At 42.6% G+C, this 21,426-nt stretch overlaps 1 protein-coding gene across 1 annotated transcript in view; it reads right to left on the bottom strand.

Annotated features, from left to right (window-relative positions):
• The window catches only part of RAPGEF5 (Rap guanine nucleotide exchange factor 5), a 997,318-nt gene that overhangs the window by 142,378 nt on the left and 833,514 nt on the right, over nt 1-21,426 (bottom strand). Inside the window, exon 12 of the mRNA XM_086941717.1 lies at nt 9,519-9,597. Within this exon, the coding sequence (XP_086797843.1) occupies nt 9,519-9,597 (79 nt within the window). The remainder of the gene's footprint in view (nt 1-9,518; nt 9,598-21,426) is intronic.

The raw sequence follows: 21,426 nt of genomic DNA, 5'->3' as shown, positions 1-21,426 counted from the left end.
TACCATGAAGGGACCTGCAAGCTGTTCCAAAGCTACTAGCATGCTGAAAACCACAAAACAACACATCTGTCTCATACACTTCATCATCCAATGCAGCTTACCTGTACTGCGCCCCATAACATGATAACTGCACCTCATTGTCATCACGCACGACCTGGAACACTTTCGTCATAGGCTCAAAACAAAAGCACCACTCTTCCAACCACACAACCTACATGGGATTCTGTGAGACTCATGAAGGCAAGTGGTTTAGCACCCCACATTGGGTTAGTAATTGTTTTATAAATGCTGCAATAATATATAATCAAATCACTTTGGGGGCAAAACCTGCCTTCAGAGAGGCAGATTACGGAGATTCTTGGATCAACAAATGGCACCTCTGATAGAGAGTTTTGTCTACAATGTTTTGGATCAAAAGCCCTATGATGGAGTGAGAGTACAGTTAAGGGGGTGTTGGAGGTGGACTAAAGGGAATTGGACTAAGTGTCTCAGAAGGTGTTGTGAGGTAGCAGGCTAGCAGCAATAATCGCAGACAAACTCAGAGTCAGGACTGGGATAGAAACCATGGAATCATGGGCATAGTCATCCATAGACAACCAATAGTGCTATGAGGACATAATATAGGTAGCCAGTGAACTACACACGTTCCAACTAATTTAACACACAAATGGTAGATGGGTGCCAAAAATAAGTCTAACAACGTAAGGCTGGCCACATGCGACAGAATATTGTAATAACATTGTTCATTTTAAAATAGTCCGAAAAATTCTTGAGCATAGGGTTTTGCACATTTTATATTAAAGCATTTCTATTTTTTTCCAGAATGGGGTCCTTTAAATGAGAACCTGCTCACCAGTGGAAGAAGTATGATTACATTCCTTTGGCCTTTTCCCCCAACAAACTCTGTTTTATAAGGTGGGATTTATCACATTGGCCTTTGTTTCAAAGGATTTTTACTACCTAAAATATCCAGATCTCTTGGAAACTTGAATGAATTATTCTATATATAGACAAGCAGAGATCACAGTGCCATCCAAGTACTTTTGCGTGCACCTACTCAAAACTGGCTTTTGAAGGGAAGAGAGAGGCACCTCCCCAAAACTCCACAACCTTTAGAAGTAGACCATATCTATCTCACAGCACCTGATCTTTGATGTAGACATGCGGCTGTAAAGTCTGCTGCCAGTATTTGGTGATTTCTACGCATTTCAGAGAGGGAAAATATAATCTAGGCATACAATCTATTCTGCAAGGTTTCTATTGGTAATACAATTCCTTCTACTTGGAATTGCTTTATCAGTGGTTCTGTTTATTACTGAAAGACATGCAACCTGAACTTGTTGGCAACTCCCAATGTAAGTGACCTCTCTGTGGGCCTTTGAGCAGACCCAGCTCTTACTGGACATCAAACACCATTGAAGAAAAAGGGTTTTTAGTATTTCTGGATTCCCAGTGGTGTTGGGGCTACTGGGTTCAGACTGCTTCAATCAGAGCATCTTACCACTGGTGTCCTGTGACTTACCTTATTACTGAACCCAAAACTGAACACCAACTGCACCCCTTCAGCACTTGACCATCAGAGTAGTCAAGTAGAAGAGTCCAAGGCGTTGCGGGATGGTGTAGTTGGAAATGTTGTTCTTTCTGCAAGTTCACACGAGATTTTTGCCTTCTGTTTCTGAAACTGTTTTTGGTGGCTCTAGGACTCTGTGCCCTTTACCCCAGCTAAGCCCTGGCACCCCTGCTAACCAATGGTAACTTTAAACATTTTAAAAATGGTACACATCTGACTGGCACCTTTAACTTACTTATAATTCCATAGTACCCAGGGCAGGCAAAATAAACTACTACTAGTGAGCTGTGCACTCATTGCACCACCCACTAAAGCAGCACTGCGAAAATGTGTCCAGGATTGGCACTGTATCTCGAGTGTGCAGCTTTAGACTGCCATTCAGATACAGAAAAATAAACCTTTTGCCAGGTTTAATACAGCCTTTTTAATATTTATAAGACACTCCTGAGGTAGGCCGTAAAAGCCCATACAGCAGGGTGCATTGCATTTAAGAAGTAGGACATGTACATTTAATTTTTTTCCATGTCCTGGCAGTGGAAACTCCCTGAAGTCTTTTTTGCACTTTTGCAAGGTTGGCTGTTCTATGGGAAAACAATGAATTACATTATAACCACTTACAATGCTTAATTTCAGTTTCAGAGGCACTAAAAAAATTATTCAAGGGCTCATTTTAAGAGTCATTTAAAATCCAACGTAATTGTCAAGTCGGATCTTATATTACTGTTTTGAAAATGCCACTTTTAGAAAGTTCTCATTTTGCTGTCTAATACCAAAACGTTTTTCTGCCAGTGCAGACCTGCACTCCATCGTGGTCGGCCCTAATTTACTTAACATGTGTATTTGAAAAGCTCAGGTAGGCAACTTGGCGCTGAAGAACAGATGTTCATTGTTACCCAACTCAGTGGTACTCACTTTATCAACCTCAGATGGATGTAAGACTGAGTGGACCTGCCAGGATTTGAACATGTGACCATGAGTTTGAACCCAGGTCCTTGCAGTGAACGTGTTAGTCCACTGAGTCACCAGTCCCAGTGTAGTGAGACCAGATAACCGTGGTTGGTGCTTTGTCCTTCTTGGTGCTATTTTTTATTCAAATGTAAGCATTCATATCTCTGGTTCCAGTTATTGGTTCTCCTTATTGGATTTTTGTCATTTTAGTATTGGTTTAGTGTCATTTTATTGATTAAAATCTTCTGTTTCTCCAAATTGGTCTGTGATTTTCTTTATGTTTTGTTTACACTTAACTACTGTTCGAGGATTGCCTGAATACTGAACATATTGCCACTATGTTAAGCCTGAATGCTTTGTGGTAGGTTACCAGAGGGTTTAGCACAGATTTATTTAGTGACTTTAGTGGGTCACCCATTAAGGATTATGATTATTGTTTGAGGTGGGTTCTCACTCTACCTCAACTATTCCTCCAATGTCTTGCAGGTGGGATGGGGTTAGAAACTCAGTACTCAAAATACTATCCAATAACAAGTAATGAGTCACTGTCCAGCCAGTGGTTTAGTTTAGGAAATAAAAAAAGTACTTTATTACTACACCTAAACAATATTGTATATAATAGTCAAAGGACATTCATTGCAAGTGCTATATTGTTTGCGGCTAGTAATCATGCCAACTACTGGGGACAGTGTAAACTGTTCCCTGGTTACAGATCTTTGAGTGGCAATGTTCACTAGGCCTTGGCCTTTGGGAAAGTTGTTGGGAGCACCTGAATTTCAGAACAGCCTGTGCTCAAGAGTTCTCCTTTTAGTCCCTTCACAATGGCACTATGCCTTTCTGTCCCTTCGCTATCATTCTAGCCAACTGTCCCTGCAGTTTGTTAGAAGGGTTGCTACTCTAGCTGGTGTGTATTGTGAGTGAATCACTGCATGGGACTTGTCCCAGTCTGACTCTGCAGTGGTTTCCGTAGGCGCTCAGATAGGGGGAAGCGCAGGCAGCACCAGCTGTCCAATGGATAGATGTGGAGCTACAAATAGCTCGTCTATAATTGCCTATGTATACTTAAATTCAGGGTATTTTTCCCACAATATTTTGTAAGGTGACATTTATGTCGTCAATATTCGGCCATACTACCGCCATGCACTATCTCGACCCTGTAATGTAGGACCTAATTGGATGAGAGAGTTATCATACCCGGTGAAAGCCACTACCCCGGGGGTTTGGAATTCAAGTATTACCTCGAATTATGAAATTTGAGCTTCACAATTGAGTGCAAATTTTTGTGCTTTATTCAATAAATACAGCATGTCCCACTATTTACCAGGTATTCTCCTTGGTATATTTGACAGATTTGGGGCAAGATGTAGGTAAATCTTATTTACCGACTCTCAAATACCGAATTTTACCGATTCGGTATTTTAGATTCGGTAAATAAGATGTAGGTAATTATTCGGTAATTTTTACCGAATCGGAATGATTCGGTAATTACCGAATCAGTATTTACTGATTCGGTAATTGCCATTGATTCCTATAGGCTTGAAGCCATTACCGATTCTGTAAAATTATCGAATTGACAAGGGGGACAGGGTGTCACTTTGACACGCTGTTGCACATCTGATTCTGGCTTGTGTGCCATGTGACACACAGACATGCCCTTAGGGCATGTCTGGTTGCCACATGGCACAGGTGTACATGCACAGATGTGCATGTACACAGGAATTCGTTATTTACCATGCAATAGTATTACATGGCAAATAGCAAATTCTTAGGGGCCTGTGGCACTGTTTGCAGTGCCACCTACATATAGATTTACTGATTCGGTAAATTTACCAAGTCAGTATTTTACAGAATCGGTAAATTTACCGAATCGGTAAATTTACTGATTCTGTAAAATTTTGGCCCCCTACATCTCAATCACCAAATACCAGTCGGAACGTCCGAAATCGGCCGTTACCGACCGGTATTTGGTGACCTACATCTGCCCCTTAACTTCTTAAAATGCAGCTGGGGGAAATTGAGGGGTTGCACATGATCCCTACACAAATACTGGTATGCTGAAGGGTAAGAATTATGAGACCGACTTGTAATCAGGGCATTTCATGTGTGATGTGTGATGGTATTGATTACTTCTGGGAGTAACTGTATATCAAAAGGTGCATTCAGTTTAACTACAGAAAATGAAACTAGCCTTAGGAAATTATCATTTCACAGGGTTGTATTTTTACCGTGGGCTGCAATTAAAGCCAGGATTATTTATTACCAACAGTAATGTCATCCACTAGTGGGAATGGGCAATTACAACGGAGGTGGTGGAACAATATTCTCTGTGGAGTTGAAATTTACAACTAGCATTTTTTCACCGCAATAAATCCCAAGCCATTCATAATAACAAAACAATGTGAACTGAAATATGGTTTATAATTCGCAAAGAGAATTGATTTCACAGCTGCTAGGACAGTGATGTGGAATTATATTCTGGTGTGTTAATTAATATTAATATTCTTATTCTTTGACATTTAAACCTATCCAGTGTCAAAGGGCCATGAAAATGGCATTCACAAACAACGTCCACCACATTCTGCAGTACATTTTACGTACATCCAGCACAATGCGAATAAGCCCTGTAAGTGGCATAAAGTTGCTCTCAACACTCCGCGGGCACTGCTATTTCCAATCACTAGGCAAAAGTCAAGTTACATGCCTGAGAGATGGACAACCTCATTTGTGCTTTCTGGTATACCTCTCAAACACAAACCTCATACACCCACAGCTCATTGAAAATGTCACTGACACTCAACCAAAGACGGACTATAGAAGGAGACCCAGAATATATCATCACAGGATGACCCAGACTCAGTGGAGTAACGAAACTTGAGGGGCCCCCCCTGCAGTATACGTGGAAGGGGACCCTCCTTTTGACCTCTTCATGTAAGACTTTCCCAGGGTACATGTCTTGGGGGTGGGGGGTAAATTGCAAAAGGTCTGGCTACGCCACTGTCCACAGGTCTGCTTCCGAGGCTGTCTGTGGTCTGTGGGTTCAGGTCAGAAGCAAGGGGTGCAGCGGACTAAAGGGACTAAAGGGACTAAAGGGAGGGGAAGTGCTGTGTTCCACTTTCAGTGCCCCTTCAAGAGGGCCCCCTGAGCGTTCAGGCACATGTTCTAGGCTGTGAGGGGCCCACTGCCCACCCTCAACCCCTCCTCCCCGCTCATGGCTGGGGCAGGGTGGCCCTCTTCCCTTGCCTTGCCTGCACTGGGGTCTGAGGCACCCTTGTGCACACCACAGAGAGGTGCAGAGACAGGCACAATCCAGGCACCTGTCAAGAGCCTGTGAGGGGGTAAAATGATAGTGTTGCAAACCTGCATCAATCACTCTTCTAAACAACCACCTCCTTCGTAGCCGAGGTGACCCAGGCCATAAAATATTAGAGTGATTCAAAACACCGTCTTCTACCGAAATCGCTTTCCAAACCAGGTGATTTCGGTAGAAAACGGTGTTTTGAAATTCAAGCTGGAATTTATCATGGCTCCACAGTGAACACGAGGACAACTTTAATCTCTATTAGAGTACCACTAGAATTGGATATTGTTGATTGGGCAGACGCCCTTCAAAGAAAACAGATCACACTCTAGTATTGGAAGACAAAGTATTAGACAAATTGAAGACTTGCCTTGAGAAAGCCCATAGGGGGCAAAACGCGCGTCGGCTGTCAAGAACTGTGTCTTAAAAATAAATAAAGCTTGGATTTTGGATAAATACTACGTGATTCCTTTTGGACAAAGAAATCGGGTCTATACGTGCTTACAGCAAATGACTAAAAGAGACATTTTATGATCTGCGGCTGTGGGGCAGTTTGTACATGGGTAGTGCTTGAAGAGGAAAAGCACTTTTCATCAAGATTGCACTAAAAAAACAAATGTACATCCATTATTATATGTTCTAGAATCACAAAGAGGCTAATGTTGATGTGCATATCGAATATAGCAAATTCCTCTTTCTTTTTGAAAAATGTATATGTGAATATCCCCAGACATCTCCTTGCAGGTGGGTGGAATCACACATTGCACATGCCTGCAGGGGTTGGCGGGGGGGGGGGTCCCTGTTCTCCTTTTAAAGGCAGGCTGTGATGTTGCCTTAAAAGAGAAAGACAGTTAGGGCCACTTCAAGTAGCCTGTCCATCTTTAATTAATGTGCTGTCACCAGGGTGGGCCCCCATTTGTGGTTGCCTTGGGGCAGCAGATTAGCTATAATAAGGAATACGGACAAGGCTTGCACCTGGCACTCCCAATTACATAATACAGTCCCTGTGCAAATTTGACCTCTGCGACTCTTAAAGATTGCACATATTTTTATTTTCTAAGACAAGAAGAATGCTGAGAATGCAGGAACTACAGTTCTTCACCTACAATCCTTTTACAGTGGCATGGACATGAACCAGACAGATCATGGGCTCACTCATTCAAGCATTAACATTTGTAAATTGCCCTTCTCAGGATTAAGCATCCATGATTTCAGCTTGAGTTGAATGAAAAGCAGTCAGCAGCAGTGCACACTATGCAGCAGGTCGTATCCATGACGAACACTCCGAGCAGCGACTGACAGAATGTAAAGCGCCCGCCCTCATCCAGCTTGTCATCTCATGATCTCAGGTTATGCTGCGATATTTACTGAGATGAAAGTTACTGGCCTCTCGGCCCTGGACTGTCGCTGAATTTCTAGCTGGACAAAGTAGGCCCCGTTTCTGCCATTGCCGAGGTAATTGCAAAAACAACAAGTGATGGACCGAATATGGATCAATGTCACACATTCACCCCAGTCATGGCCATTGTCTAACCCAGGGTGGTGTGGAGTGCAAAAAAACGATGGATTAGGACCCAGATCTTTTGACTGGGTTGAATGTGTGACATTGATCCTCATTCGGTCCATCACCTGTTGTTTTTGCAAACTCGCTATAAGTGTACTGGGGATGCCCAGACGTGGGTCCCAGGCACTCCACACCACTGGAGTCAAGCTAGCCGGGCTGATGAGAGGTGTTACCTCGAAACCGGTCCGGTCCTCGGATGCTTGATTCCGTTCTGGGAAGGACATGGCTTTTGTAGTTCGGACTGGACTGTTCCCATGGGGCACAGGGTCAGAGCTGATTTGCATATCGCCATTGTCTAACCCAGGGTGGTGTGGAGTGCAAAAAAACGATGGATTAGGACCCAGATCTTTTGACTGGGTTGAATGTGTGACATTGATCCTCATTCGGTCCATCACCTGTTGTTTTTGCAAAATTGCCGAGGTAAAAGCATGAGTAATACAGATCTACCAAATATGAAAGGAACTGCATCTTCGTTGTACAGAGATGGTGGACTCTCAAACTCCATGCACTGCAGGACGCTGATAAAGGTGGTAGGGGGTGCTGAAAAAGATTTCCTTTCTGGGACCAATACTTCCAATATTTTGCACAGTGATTGGGAATGCTGTAGTGAAACACGCAGATGCAAACTCGCCTATCCCACCAATGGCAAATTATGCTGAGTTAATATACCAATTTCAGGCCATATTCGCTGTCACAGACAACTTCTGATATGGATGCTCATTAGTAGCTACCTGTTCTAATGTTTGAATCAAAGACCACCAGAGTCTCTTCTTAGTTAAAGAGTTCACTCAATCAACCACATTAAGTTCATATTTAAAGTAGAGTTTATATTCAAACTAGAGGACTCAAAACCCTCAGTATATACTTCTTTTAATAGATTTCCATACCCAATCTCCAGAAACCTACAAAATTGAAAAGATTATATAAGCGATTGAATGGAACAAAACTAAAACCCATTGCATCTCTCTTTTATTCAACTTCAATGGAGAATATTTTTTGAAGAAACTACAGAGATATGAACATCATTATATACAATACTCAAACAAATATAATACAAAATACACTGCAGTAGTAATATAATGAAATGAGTGTACAAGTCACTATCTAACGCCCTTAAAAGCTTGAGCTATAAGAAGTTAATAGATTATTTACCAACTTTTATAAAGAAAAAACATCAAGAGTTTTGGGTTTTCCTGGCTTCCTCTTAAAAGGTACTTGCTAGCTTTAAACCGAGGGCCATAGCCTCAGAGTAAACCCTTTGAATAGGAAATAATTTGCTGCGTTATAAGTAATTCTTATTAATTCCAATGTCAGGATGTAAGATAGGGCACAACCCACACAAATAGAATCAAGCATGTTCAGATTAACCCCATTTTCCCTTTTATTATATAATGTTGAATTTATTTCCTTCGAATTAATTATTTTCATTTTATTTTGGTCCCTTTGTACAAAATGCAAGTGGATTAAGTACCTCATTGCCAGGATGTAATTTACCATATCAACCATCTTCGTTTTAAAGGTGTACTGGGGTGTGGGAGCCTGCTTTTGCAGACCACTAGTCACTCCGGTCTTTGCATTATTGCGATTGCGAAGTGAACTGAGGTAGTCTGTTATGCAGAAGAAAATCCATGTATGAAAACTGACAACATAACAGTAAATATAATGCCTCAAAATTGAGTTTTTACATAAAAGGACTTATTGGTTGTTTGTATATCTGCCTAAAAGTAAATCCTGTGATACTATAATTATGTTATTTAACACTACAAATGTTTTCCTCAATTAGGACGAAACATTTATGTTTGAAATGCAAACAGAAATTTACATTTTGACACCCAAAAACGGAACTAACGGAAAAGTTCAGACGTTTTAAATTAACCTGGAAAGTGATTATAAAAGATATTTAAAGGTAAATTTGAATACTCAAAATAACCACGGATTGACTGGTGAAACATTGTTGGTTTGAATTATTTTTAAAAATTACAAAACAGAGAATTCGAGAATCCCAGCACGGACAAAGGCTCCATGAAAGGGCGCATTATTTTCCTCTTACAATGTTCTGTTGTTTCATGTGTTTCAGGAAAAAATGTAACTGCAGCCAGTGCACCTTACTGTACAACCTAGCATCGAAAAAAGGATATTGTCGCAACAACGCCTGACAGAAGTCATTGGTAGTCATGAAGACGGTGTACGTCAGCAGGAAGTCATCAAGGAGAGTATCTGCAGAAGAGAAAACAGTCAGTAGGACCAGAGAGCATTGAGCTATGCATTGGTAAGCATATGTGGCATCAGCTGCTGCAATTTCAAAGGAAATGTGCTTTGAGTAGATCTTGCAGTCTGGGTGACTCACAACATTGTGTTTTGCTTGTACTCAGTATGATTGCCAAAACTGTTATTTGGAGGTTGCTTCAGTCAGTCAAAATATTAAAGTAATATAGGGGATGGCGGACTAATCTAGGAAAGTTATGGAATTTCGAAACATGCAGGTTAGTAGGAATATTTACTTATAGTTTCTTGATAAAAGTGTTTATCTATTTTTCTGAACTTGTGACTTAACTTCAGTATCGTAGAGCGAATGAACAAGTTCTTCAATGTTAGACAATTTCCCAGCCAAATGGTGATGCAGCTCGTGAAATTTATTTCGTTTTATTTATTTATTTCGTTACTTACCTCCGTTCGGCTGAATGCAGGAGTTTACTACCCCTCACTCTGCCCCTCCCCCATCGCATCCCACCGGCCACAGCACTCCCCCCCAGGAGCCGCTACAGCAGGTAAGAATGGTGGGACCGGGTTGCGGGGGTTGGGGGGGGGGGCAATTTCGACAGCCGACAAGGGGAAATGAAGAATTTATTCATTTAATTTTCCCTCGTGGTTGTTTGTTGAATCCTGACCCCCCCCCCCCCCCCACACACGCACACACTCGGCCCCACCGCTCTTACTTGCAGGTTCAATTTGCAATCACAAGATTGCATAGTTCCTCTTGCATGCACCTTCTCTCACTCTGGCAAAAAACAAATAACTATGGTTGGTTCATGTCACTCTTCCACACTCTATTGTAAACTGTTCTACAAATCACCTTGTACAACATGAAATCGAAGAAAATTTGACAAATACAAATTTAGAAAGAATATACAGAAGTATTGATGGATAGCTGTGAGTAATGGTAATGTTTCTGACAGACATGAAATAGAAAGCAAGAGTGAGCTTTGAATTTTCTGAGATGTCTCTCAGAGCTCTGAGATGATAAACATTGCCATCACCTTGTGACTTGCCTCTCTCCCCATATCCAATAAAGTTAATCCATTCCTGGCACCCTCCCACATCATCATCTCTGCTCCACTCTTCTCCTCCATAAAAACTACTGGGCATCCAGTCACCCTCCCTCTTTGCATTCGCTCCACATATATATTATATTCTGGTGGCTTGTAAAATGTTATCATCATTTGTTTAGGGATTTTTTTGCTCTGCACTTTAAGGTTTTTAATAGCTAGACATTTACACATTCACATACGTCCCAGGAAACCAGTCTCAGGAGGCTGTACATTTTGAGACTCATTAACATCAATAGAGCTAGACTACAAAATAACAAGCATAGTGTTTCTTCTGTGACAATAGTATCCCACTGACTAAGCCAATCATGATATTAAATGGTCTCTGTTTGAAGAAGGCATTATTTCTGGTGAAAGAAAGGTGATCCATTTCTCCTTCGATCCATACACTTATAGTCATTCATGGTGGCTTGGCTCGTTTCTGCAGTCTCATCCCAAAACATATTTTAGAATTTGTTTATGTTGACTTTCGAACTTTGTGCACTTTACCACTACTTTCAAGTGCTAAAGTGCTTGTGCTCTCTACATAGTCCAATTGGCTAACACCTGATTGTCCTACTTAGTAAGCTTATAAGCCCCTAGTAAATGGTACTACGAGTTCCCTGGGCCTGTAAATGCTGTAAATTAAATGCTACTACTGGGTCTACAGTCTGATTTTGCCACCCCCTAAAGTAGCCTTTCAAAACATGTCTCAGGCCTTCCACTGCAGCCTGTACTGCAGTTTTAAAACTGCCAATTCGACCTGGCAAAATAAAACCAAACCTATTTTGGAACTTCAACAAAGGTGCTCACTGGACAGGGCATGCAACAAGTGAGCACGCACAACTTGCCTTGAGTATTATTCCTGTTGAAAATGTGATAAATTGGTGTGTATGGACTCATCCATTTGTGATACAGTCAATTTTTGTCCCGTTGTCTATTGCACACAGGTGTCGAACGAGAATATTAAAATGAAATGTCTAGTCACAGAGGCTCCCTGGAGACATGGAGCTTTATTAAACTTCAAAAAGAGTCATTCTCTAGCATTGAAATATGAAATCAACAAATGGAGGTATTAATAATAATTTGCACTCCATTCACATATGTCAGTAAATAAGTGTAATTGAACATCACGTTGTTGTGTATAACATTTCCGTTTACTTTAGCAAAGCACTTGTAGGATTTTGTGTTTCTTTAGCTAACTCTCGGTTTGAGGAGGTCTGTCCCATGGTTGGGTTTAATTAAATGGGCAGCACCGGCGGTGTTTTAAACGGGTTCAAAACACGTGGCTGATTTCATTTGGAGAAATACTTTGGTGCCGTACGCATGTGTACCAAGCAGCCGTTTTCGACTCTGAGAAAGGGAAGATATTTTCTTCGCATTTGAGGAAAAGCAAGTTGAAATTAAATTTTAAATGATTTTGGTGTTTTTTTTTATTTGGCATGTGGCACCGTTTTTGATGAGTTTGTAGAGTAACAGCACTTACATTTTTGTGCATGTATATTTTGGGGTAGTTACATATATGATGCTAGGTTATACTAGTGTTTTTTGGCTAATTTTGCACATAATTCACAGCACATTTGGGTAAAAGGAGGTATGTTTTTGCACACTCAGGTAATGCATTGTATATTTTAAAACGTTATGTTGGATCTCGTCCCTTAAATGCTAATGGGTCTTTTTTAAATTTCAGTTACCCCTGAAGAAAATTTCAGTTACCCCTGAAGAAAATTTCAGTTACCCCTGAAAAAGTGCTTCTAGCGCGAAATGCATTGGGTCTATATTTGCACAAGTAACCAGGATGTATTGTTGATTCCATTGTGCTGTATTATAAAGCCTGGAAGGGCAAGTATACAGCATTTGAAGCTTGCTTGGATTTATGCTGCCACCGTTACAAATTGCAGAAGTTTGAAGAACATGCAATAAAAACTAATTACAGGAAGAAAAAACAAACTATAGTTTTCATTAAAGTCATATACGCTGTGCAGCTTGTGACTGGAATGAAACACTGCCCCAACCTATTTTGGAACTTTAACAAAGGTGCTCACTGGGACAGGGCATGCAACAAGAGAGCACGCACAACTTGCCTTGAGTATTAATCATGTTGAAAATGTGATAGATTGGTGTGAATGAACTCATTCATCCATTTGTGATAAAATAAAACTTTTGGCAAACCTGAATTTTCCTTTTTAATACTTATAACTCCTTCCTAAGATAGTCTCTAAAAAGCCCATAGAGCAGGCTGCCGAGTATTTAAAAAAGTAGGACATGTGTTTACGTTTTCCATGCCCATGTTGTGAAAAACTCCTACATTTATTTTTTACTAGTGTAAGGCCTATCTCTCCAGTATGGGACATAAACCGGTGACCGAGCTAGTTACACTATATAAAGCAAAATGCGTACCTGTGGGGACATATGGTGCAGGTGTATGGGGTGTCATAACAGCCGTCAGCTGCAAATCATGGAAAATTAATTTATAAAAAGGATACTGATGATTCTAAATAGTGCTCCCAGAAGCATTTGTCACTATGAGTTGGGGCTTAACTTTGTAGAAGACTGTATAAATATTGCCCCCTTACTTTTATGGGCCAAAATTTGGTTATCGGAAGAGCTGGCATTCTCCAGAGAGATTATAAAAGATTGTCTTAACCTCATTGGTGCACTAACTATTCCCTGGCTTCGATTTGTCACCGAAAGCTTTTATAAGTTGGGTCTGGGACATTTTTTGATTGCCCAGCTAGTATCCAAAAAAAGAAAGGATTTTTCCCTTTCCCCCTTTTGATAGTCTTGGGTGATCATTGCACTCAGGAGGTATCCTCTTAAGAGGGGAGCCTTTTGGGTACTCACAGGGAGATAGCAACAAAATAGTTCATGCATGTGCTTGTGGGTGTATGGAGGACGTTCCATGCATGCTACCACATGCACAGTACAGAGTTAAAAAATAGACCTCACAATATAATTTTTTGAGCACTATTTAATTTTTCACTTAGTCACTCCTCTGTTGTTACTTACAAATTTGATTGGGGTACAGGAGTGTCGACTCATGCCCTCTCTCTCTTGTTGGTATTGATGGTACTTTTAGAAAGTTGCCATTTTGATGTCCTAACCCTTTGGTGCCTGCAGCATGTGTCTTGCAACACACATGACTGTGAATAGCATGGTAGTTGTTTTTTTGTATTCTTCCCAGACAGTCATGTGACACAAGGGGGGGCTAAAAGTTGGCAGTATGGACCATCCTACCAGGATAGGTGGGGGGGGGGAGCTGCTCCCTGGCCTGCCTCATCACACAAAAAAACTTGACACCAGTCTTTTGTCAACCTAGACTACTTGGAGCCTTGACAGAGGAAGGGAAGAGCTTTACAGAACCAGATGTGGGACTAGCCAGGATTTCACCCCTACTTCAAAGGTTGGCACAGGCATAAACATCGGACCTCATGAACCAACTCTTCAGTTCCCTCTTGGTCCTGTGGACTACAGAAGGATGACTGCCCTACTGCTGGATGCCTGCCTTGTTCTTTAGAGGCCTGCCTACCGCTTGAGGCCTGTTCTGTTCCCTGAGAAGGGCAACTGGGCCTTCTACCTTCGCCCCAGTCTAACCCGAATGACTCCAACTGATCTCCTGTTCTGAGCATTAGGGAAACAACAGGCTCCAAAAGCCTCAACGCAACTGCTTAGCTGACCTTTTGCAACTGGACTGGTATGATCACAATTGGCGTCATCTAGAGTGAGTGCCTGATCCCAAACAGGTGCCTCCCAGGTTCGGGACCCTTGGCTGGCTTGAAAGTGCACTTCTCAGCAATGAAAGGTGAAATCCTGAAGTTTTGGGCTCATTGCAACCGTGAACGGGCCCACTCGCACAAAGACTCTGCCGCCTATAACGACCACCAATGCGAAGCTCCAGTGAACCCGACTTATCACACTACAGGGGCCAAAATCTGAAAGCTTGCTCTTCACGCTACAGCAATGAGCATCAGTGATGCTCTCAGTACTCTTTGCGACCCCCTCCACTGCAAACTGGACTCTTTGCACTTTACTTTGAGGAGATAACTATATCTGGCCGATGTTCCATCATGGTGGGACTAAACTTATGACCTTCCCCCAGCCTAGAATGACCAGATTACCGTGTGTTTACCTGCTCAATTTATCTAAAACTTTGAAATGCTTATTTCCGGTTCTATTGATTGGATTTAATTAGTTTGGTGTCATTTTATTTATTACATTTTACTCTATTCGTCTAAATTAGTCTGGGATTTTTCTTCTGTTCTGTTTCCACTTTATTGCTGTTTGTGTGCAGCATAGATACTTAGCTTAATTGTGTCAATGTTAAGCCTGACTACTTTTGTGCCAAGCTATAAGAGAATAAAGCATGTTCATTTAGTGACTTTTGTGGTTCACCCTGACAAAAATTGTGGTGGTTGGTTGACAAGGGTTTTCACACCCCTCAACCAATAACTCAATTTCTTACTCATGGGATATAGGAAAAACGCCTACTCTGCCCATGGACTCTCTGATGTGTCTCTAATCACTGCTAAACTATTATTGCTGAACCACTGAAACAGACACAAGTTGAATCGGTATCATATTCTTAGAGCTGCAACGTGTCTCCTTAAGGGTGTATTCCACTCCAGCTCTTCCATTTCACAGAGCATATCCCAGAGTAGACCCATTTGGTAAGTAATAAGGGTCCCCTTCTGTTTTTAATTCATAGGTTTTCATACTGAGGTTTCTGTTGCCCATTTTTTAGCCCTGGGAAAATTCAGCGAAAAAGGGCAAGTCAAGTGCACTATCTCATCTTACGTGGTTACACAGACGCCCATGGAGGGAGCAGGTACTGTTGTAGGCAAATTCAACTCCCAGAACAAGTACATTTTCAATTATAATCATACCTGACCTTAAAAAATATTTTTTACAGCTCAGTTGCTAAGTTCCATCCTTTCTACTGCAGACAGCACCCCTTGGAATTTTATAGGAGTACTATTACTCAGTGTGTGACTGTGTTCCCATTATCTTAAGTCATTTACTTTAAGTTCCTGATACAGCTTTATTGGCCAAAGACACAGATATCGGTCAGCTTTTCCAGGGTCCTAACTTTGTATGCCTTTATGCACGGTAGATGCCATGCTATAATAGGTTTTGATTCCTTCTCTTTATTTTTTCGTTACATTTATGTTCTTCTTTTTGTTTAACTTATAGTAAAATATAAATATTATGCCATGCATGGTTTGCAAAACCCTTGTGTAGAAATAAAAACACACAAATCACTCTAGCAGTTATGCTTGGAATCGCAACGGGACTGCTAATAGAACAAAAAAGGTGAAGGTCAATCAATTATTAATACTGACAGCAAGCCTGGTCAATTCCCATATAAGTAAGTAGCTTTGTAAATTTACTGCCCCAACAGGACGTCAGCCCCCGTCCCTCCTTGTGGTTACCTTGGTTCAAAAAAGTCTTGTAATTGCCGCACTTTTGTCAGTTTCTGTTGAAGCAGGACCACCGTCTATGTGTGTGTGATGGCTAAGAGTGCTGGATCCAGATCAGACCGGCATGACGTCAAACCTCAGTAGCAGTTGTATTGCCAATTAATGCATCAGAAGAATAGAAGGCAGAAAAGACACAGGAGGACGCCTGAATTCTATTTGGATTCTCAGGCAGAATTTGAAAGACGAAGCGGTAGGTCGCATATCAGGAAAAAAGGATTGTTTGTGCAACAGGAGTCTAAAAAGACTGAGTTTTCAACCACATTCTTTTTGAAAAATTTGCTAACGTGGCAATATTGTTTGGGGAACCAACAAATGCTCCATGTTATCCAATTCCAGCCTATCAGAGAGTACCCACACTTTACTGCTAATCCTATCTGAGGATGTTGCACTCCAGCCCAGAGCAGGCGTAGCCTGCAATGAATGAATGAATGATTACACATTTCTATAGCGCATGGTTACCCTGAGGCATCCCAGCGCTTACGTGGACCAGTCATCTCCATTAATTTTAGCAGAATAGGAAGGTTTTCAGCATTTTTCTAAACCTGAGTTGGTTCTCCTCCAAGCGGATAGCGTCTGGAAGATTGTTCCAAAGCTTTGCAGCCTGTAGAGAGAAACGTCTGCCCCCGGTGCGCGATCTCCTGATCCTGGGGATTGCCAGTAGATTCTTATTACTGGATCTCAGGGTTCTGCATGTTTGATAAGGAGTAAACAAGGGTGCAAGAATGTCTGGTCCGGAGTTATGCAGGGCTTTATGAGCAATAGTCATTGCTTTAAATTCGATTCGTTGTTGCACAGGCAACCAGTGAAGTTGCTTCAATGCTGGTTTGGCAGAGGTTCTGCGTGGGATATTTAGTAGCATTCGGGCAGCACAGTTTTGGATGGTCTGAAGGATCTTGATTGTCCCTTTAGGGGCCCCTAGATAGACTGCGTTGGAATAGTCTAATCGTGATAGTATAAGGGATTGTACTAGGATCCTTCTAGCCTCAAAGGGAAGTAGTCCTAGGATCTTTCTGAGTGCTCTCATGAGGGCATAACCAGTCCCTGCTACCTTCCGGGCTTGGACCTGAAAGTTAAGGGCTGGGTCCAGCCACACTCCCAGGCTTTTAATTTGCTCCTTGGGGGTTGGAGGCTGCCCCAGGGAGTCCGGCCACCACATATCCACAGAGGTAGGTGGTTTATGTCCTAGCATCATGACCTCTGTTTTAGCTCCATTAAGCTTCAAAAAAGAGTCATTCATCCATTCCTGGACTTTGCTAAGACAGGAGGAAAGATTGTTATAAGTCGTCTCCTGCCCAGACAAGGAGATGATAAGCTGAGTATCATCAGCATATGTTACCAATTGTACTCCCCAAGGTTGCACCACCTCAGCCAAAGGTCTCATGTAAATGTTAAATAGAGTAGGGCTGAGGGATGACCCCTGGGGAACACCACATTGGAGCTGTATTGGGGCTGAAACTATATCATCCTCAAACACTGAAAAGGTCCGATTGGATAGGAAAGAGCTAAGCCAGTTCAGAGCGGTCCCAGTGATACCTACATCACTCAATCTCTGAATGAGAATCGTGTGATTGACGGTATCAAAGGCCGCACTGAGGTCTAATAATAGTATGGCCGCACATTTCCCTTCGTCCAGAATCTTCCTGGTTTCCTCAATTACTGTGTATCAACAACAAGAGAGAAAGGGAAAGAAGGCTGCTCTCCTACCCCTTAATATAAATGACCATAATCAACATAAGAGCGCCCTAGACACTACAACCATGAAGAACGCTATTCTTCTGTGCAAACTAAGTGAAAGACCTATCTTTAAAGCGAGTGGTCAGTTGGTACAAAATCATATGAAGGAAAAGGGGAAATTAATTATTTCCTAAAAGAACCCTCACTCACCCTAGAGGTGACATGCTTCATCATTGGGTTTGTTCACAGGGGGGGCTGACTATCCCCTCCTGTGTGCTACCACGCCTGCGAGTGCAGCGGAGCAGGTATGTGTGAAAAGTGGTGATCAGTGAAAAAAGTGTGTGTGGTTAAAAGATCACAACTGTGCCTCAACAGACTTTATTCGGGGCCAGTTGTTTCACATTAAAAATTGGTATGATCACTGGATGTTTTAATTTTTGTCCAGGGATATCAATAGGTGACTGGTCAACATGTTTCTGCTGTAAAACGCTCAAGTCAGCTCAGCTTTCTTCAAAACACTTTCAAGGTTTTTTTAAATAACACAATCCTACGGGGGTCCAAGCACGCTAAGGCCTGCCCACACCGTTAGGAAATGAAAAGTGAGGTAAAATAACAATTTTGTACTGTCCTCAGGATAACTCACGGTTTACCCATCCAACTCCTGTTAGTCATCAGGCGTTGTATAATGCTCGTTTTTGTGAACCGCTACATGGGCTCAGTGGGATCAGCAGATCTTCACTCGCTGTCAGGATTGCAGACCGCGAGACTCGCCGCCTCTCAACCTACTCGGTTGCTCCCAAAGGCCCGAAACGCGCTCAATCCTCAATTACTGCCACAAGGGACGTTTCAGTACCCTGTTTACATCTAAACCCAGTCTGGGTGTAGTGTAGCAGATTATTAGCTTCAATGAAGGTGGATAGAAGAGAGTTGACATGTTTTTCAGCAATCTTGCTAACAGTTGGCAACAAGGAAATAGGACGATAGTTGGAACAATCGTCGGGATTGAGGTTGGGCTTTTTTAATAACGCTCTTACTCTTGCTTGTTTCCACATAGGTGGGACTACCCCAGTGGTCACGGATGTATTAATCACATCCTGTATCACGGGGGCCACTGTGTCCGAGACAAGCTTGAGGATGGTTGGTGGGGCTACATCACTAGGTGATCCAGATTTCAGATTGCCCAGAAGCAGTTGGGCCTTGTCGCCATCCAGGGGAGAGAATTCATTAAGCATAGGTAGGTCTTGTACCAGGGGGGGGGGGTTGGACCTATTGCAGTCACCTGTGGCAGTCACCTGAAAAGATGCATAGATGTTTGCAACCTTTGCGGCAAAGAAATTTGCCAAGTCCCTGCAGCGCGGGAGTGCCATAGTTGAGTCCATAACGGGGGTGGGAGGGGTAACCAAAGCTTTAAAAAAATTTAAAATTTCCCTGGAGGAACTGGCAGCTGAAGAGATTTTTTCCTGGTAATAGTTAGATTGAGTCACTTTTATTGCCTGCTTATAATTGCGTAAGGCTAGTCTGTAAACATTTTTACTATCTTCACTGTAGTCTTTCCTCCACTTTCTCTCCTTCTGTTTACATATCTGTTTAAGAGTTCTCAACTCAGGTGTGTACCAAGTTTTTTTATTTGCCCCTTTCCGATGGGAAAGTTCAGTTTTGGGCAGAGTCGCCTCAAGAGATTCCTCTAGCCAGTGATTAAAGCGCACATTGGCCTCTATAGGGTCATTAGTATACTCTGGCTTAGTTTTCCTAAGTTCTGATGTCCATTTGTCCACAGGCAGTTTGGACCAGACCCTACACATTTTTTTTGAGACCTTAGTCTGTATTGGTTGCTTATGGTGGGTCAAGGAGAAGGACAAAAGGGTGTGGTTCGACCAAGGAACCACTGTTGAGTTTTCGAACTTCAGCGCGTTCATATTGGTATAACAGTGGTCAAGGGTGTGACCTGCTATATGTGTGGGACCTAGAACAATTTGTTTGAGTTCAATCACCTCTAAAGCTGTTGACAATTTTTGGCAGGCATGGGTGTCTCCTTCATCAAGATGTATATTAAAATCTCCTAGCATAGTGAAGTTAGGGGCATTGCAGGAGAGGTTGATAGCACAGCTCACAAGCTCTTCACAAAATTGGCCGAGGGGTCCCGGGGGCCTATAAACAAGGAGCCCTGTGCATGTACAGGTCGAGGACAATGTAATGGAGAAGGACAGACTTTCTGACCCTTCTATGGAAACCTTCTCCTGTCTGCAAATCGCTGATGTTTTGTAAATTATAGCAATCCCTCCACCCCTTCCTTCAGTACGATCTTGTCTCATAATTGCATAATTAGGCGGTAAAGCTCTTACGATATCTGGGTCGGAGCTCTCGTTGGTCCATGTCTCCGTTAGGAAGAGTACCTCTAGGTCTCGTTCTTCCAGGAGTAATGAGATTTCCAGCGCATGCTTGTGAAGGGATCTGCAATTTATTAGTGCCAGTGAGTATGAACCAACAGCAGGGGTAACAATATCAGCAGTAAACTTAAAGTTACAGCCGTTACAGGGGATATGGTCATTGACGTATGGAGATAGGAGATTACAGGTGGGCTTGTGCTCCCTTCTGATTGCCAGGAGTTGGTTCCTATCATATGTTATTGATGGGTTATCGAGGGTCCTAGATGTTAGGGGGGTAGCCCCTAGTCCCGTACAGGCCCGGACGGGCACAGACGGGCTAGTCTTTGGCGTGTCTTCGGCGTGCTGATGGTGTGCCCGCTGCGCTCGACCGCTGCGCTGTCGAGTAGTGAGCATGGTAAAGAGGTGGAAGGGGAGTGGGCTTGGCTACAAGTGCTGGGCGTGGCCCCGAGCCACGTGGGTGGGATGACGCGGAGTAGGGATTTACAGCTTCCCCCTCGAGCGCTCCGATTAGTGCTACGAACACTTTCAAGGTTTTCACATTTAAAAGCAACAGAAAACAATTGTGCACGCAAACAGATTAAAAAATAAAGTATGCTGCAAACACACCCCGGCTTCCGCCTCAGGGTAGCGAGCTGGTCAACACCGGCTGAGAGGTCAGCGTGGCGTTTTTAAACTTCCTGGAGTGGGCGTGGCTACAAGTGCTGGGCGTGGCCCCGAGTCACGTGGGTGGGATGACGCGGAGTAGGGATTTACAGCTTCCCCCTCGAGCGCTCCGATTAGTGCTACGAACACTTTCAAGGTTTTCACATTTAAAAGCAACAGAAAACAATTGTGCACGCAAACAGATTAAAAAATAAAGTACTGGACTGTCTCTTTGGGGTGGGATCAAGATACAGTTCCGGATTCGTAAAGGCACAGAAGGGCTTTAAAATCTGGGTATGCAATGCGCCAAGAGCTAGGATCTGTGTGTCCAACTTTTTAAACATATTCAGCAGCTACATTTTCCACTTCGAGGTGCTGGTATGTCCGGAAAGGGGTCTCAAGCTCAATGCACCATTGGGACTGACGCTACACCTCAAAGGCGAATGAGGCTACAATGTGGCTGCTGTTACCATGTCCCATTAAGAAATGTAAGGCCTTGTATTTCAAGATGGACTGTCCCTTTTTGGGTCAGGTCAAAACTAATTTGCATATGTTTAATTC

Source organism: Lissotriton vulgaris, chromosome 10 (genome assembly GCF_964263255.1).
Source record: "Lissotriton vulgaris chromosome 10, aLisVul1.2, whole genome shotgun sequence".
Lineage (NCBI taxonomy): Eukaryota > Metazoa > Chordata > Amphibia > Caudata > Salamandridae > Lissotriton > Lissotriton vulgaris.
Note: the sequence above shows the minus strand (reverse complement) of the source record. Positions and strands in the feature narration are given on the sequence as shown.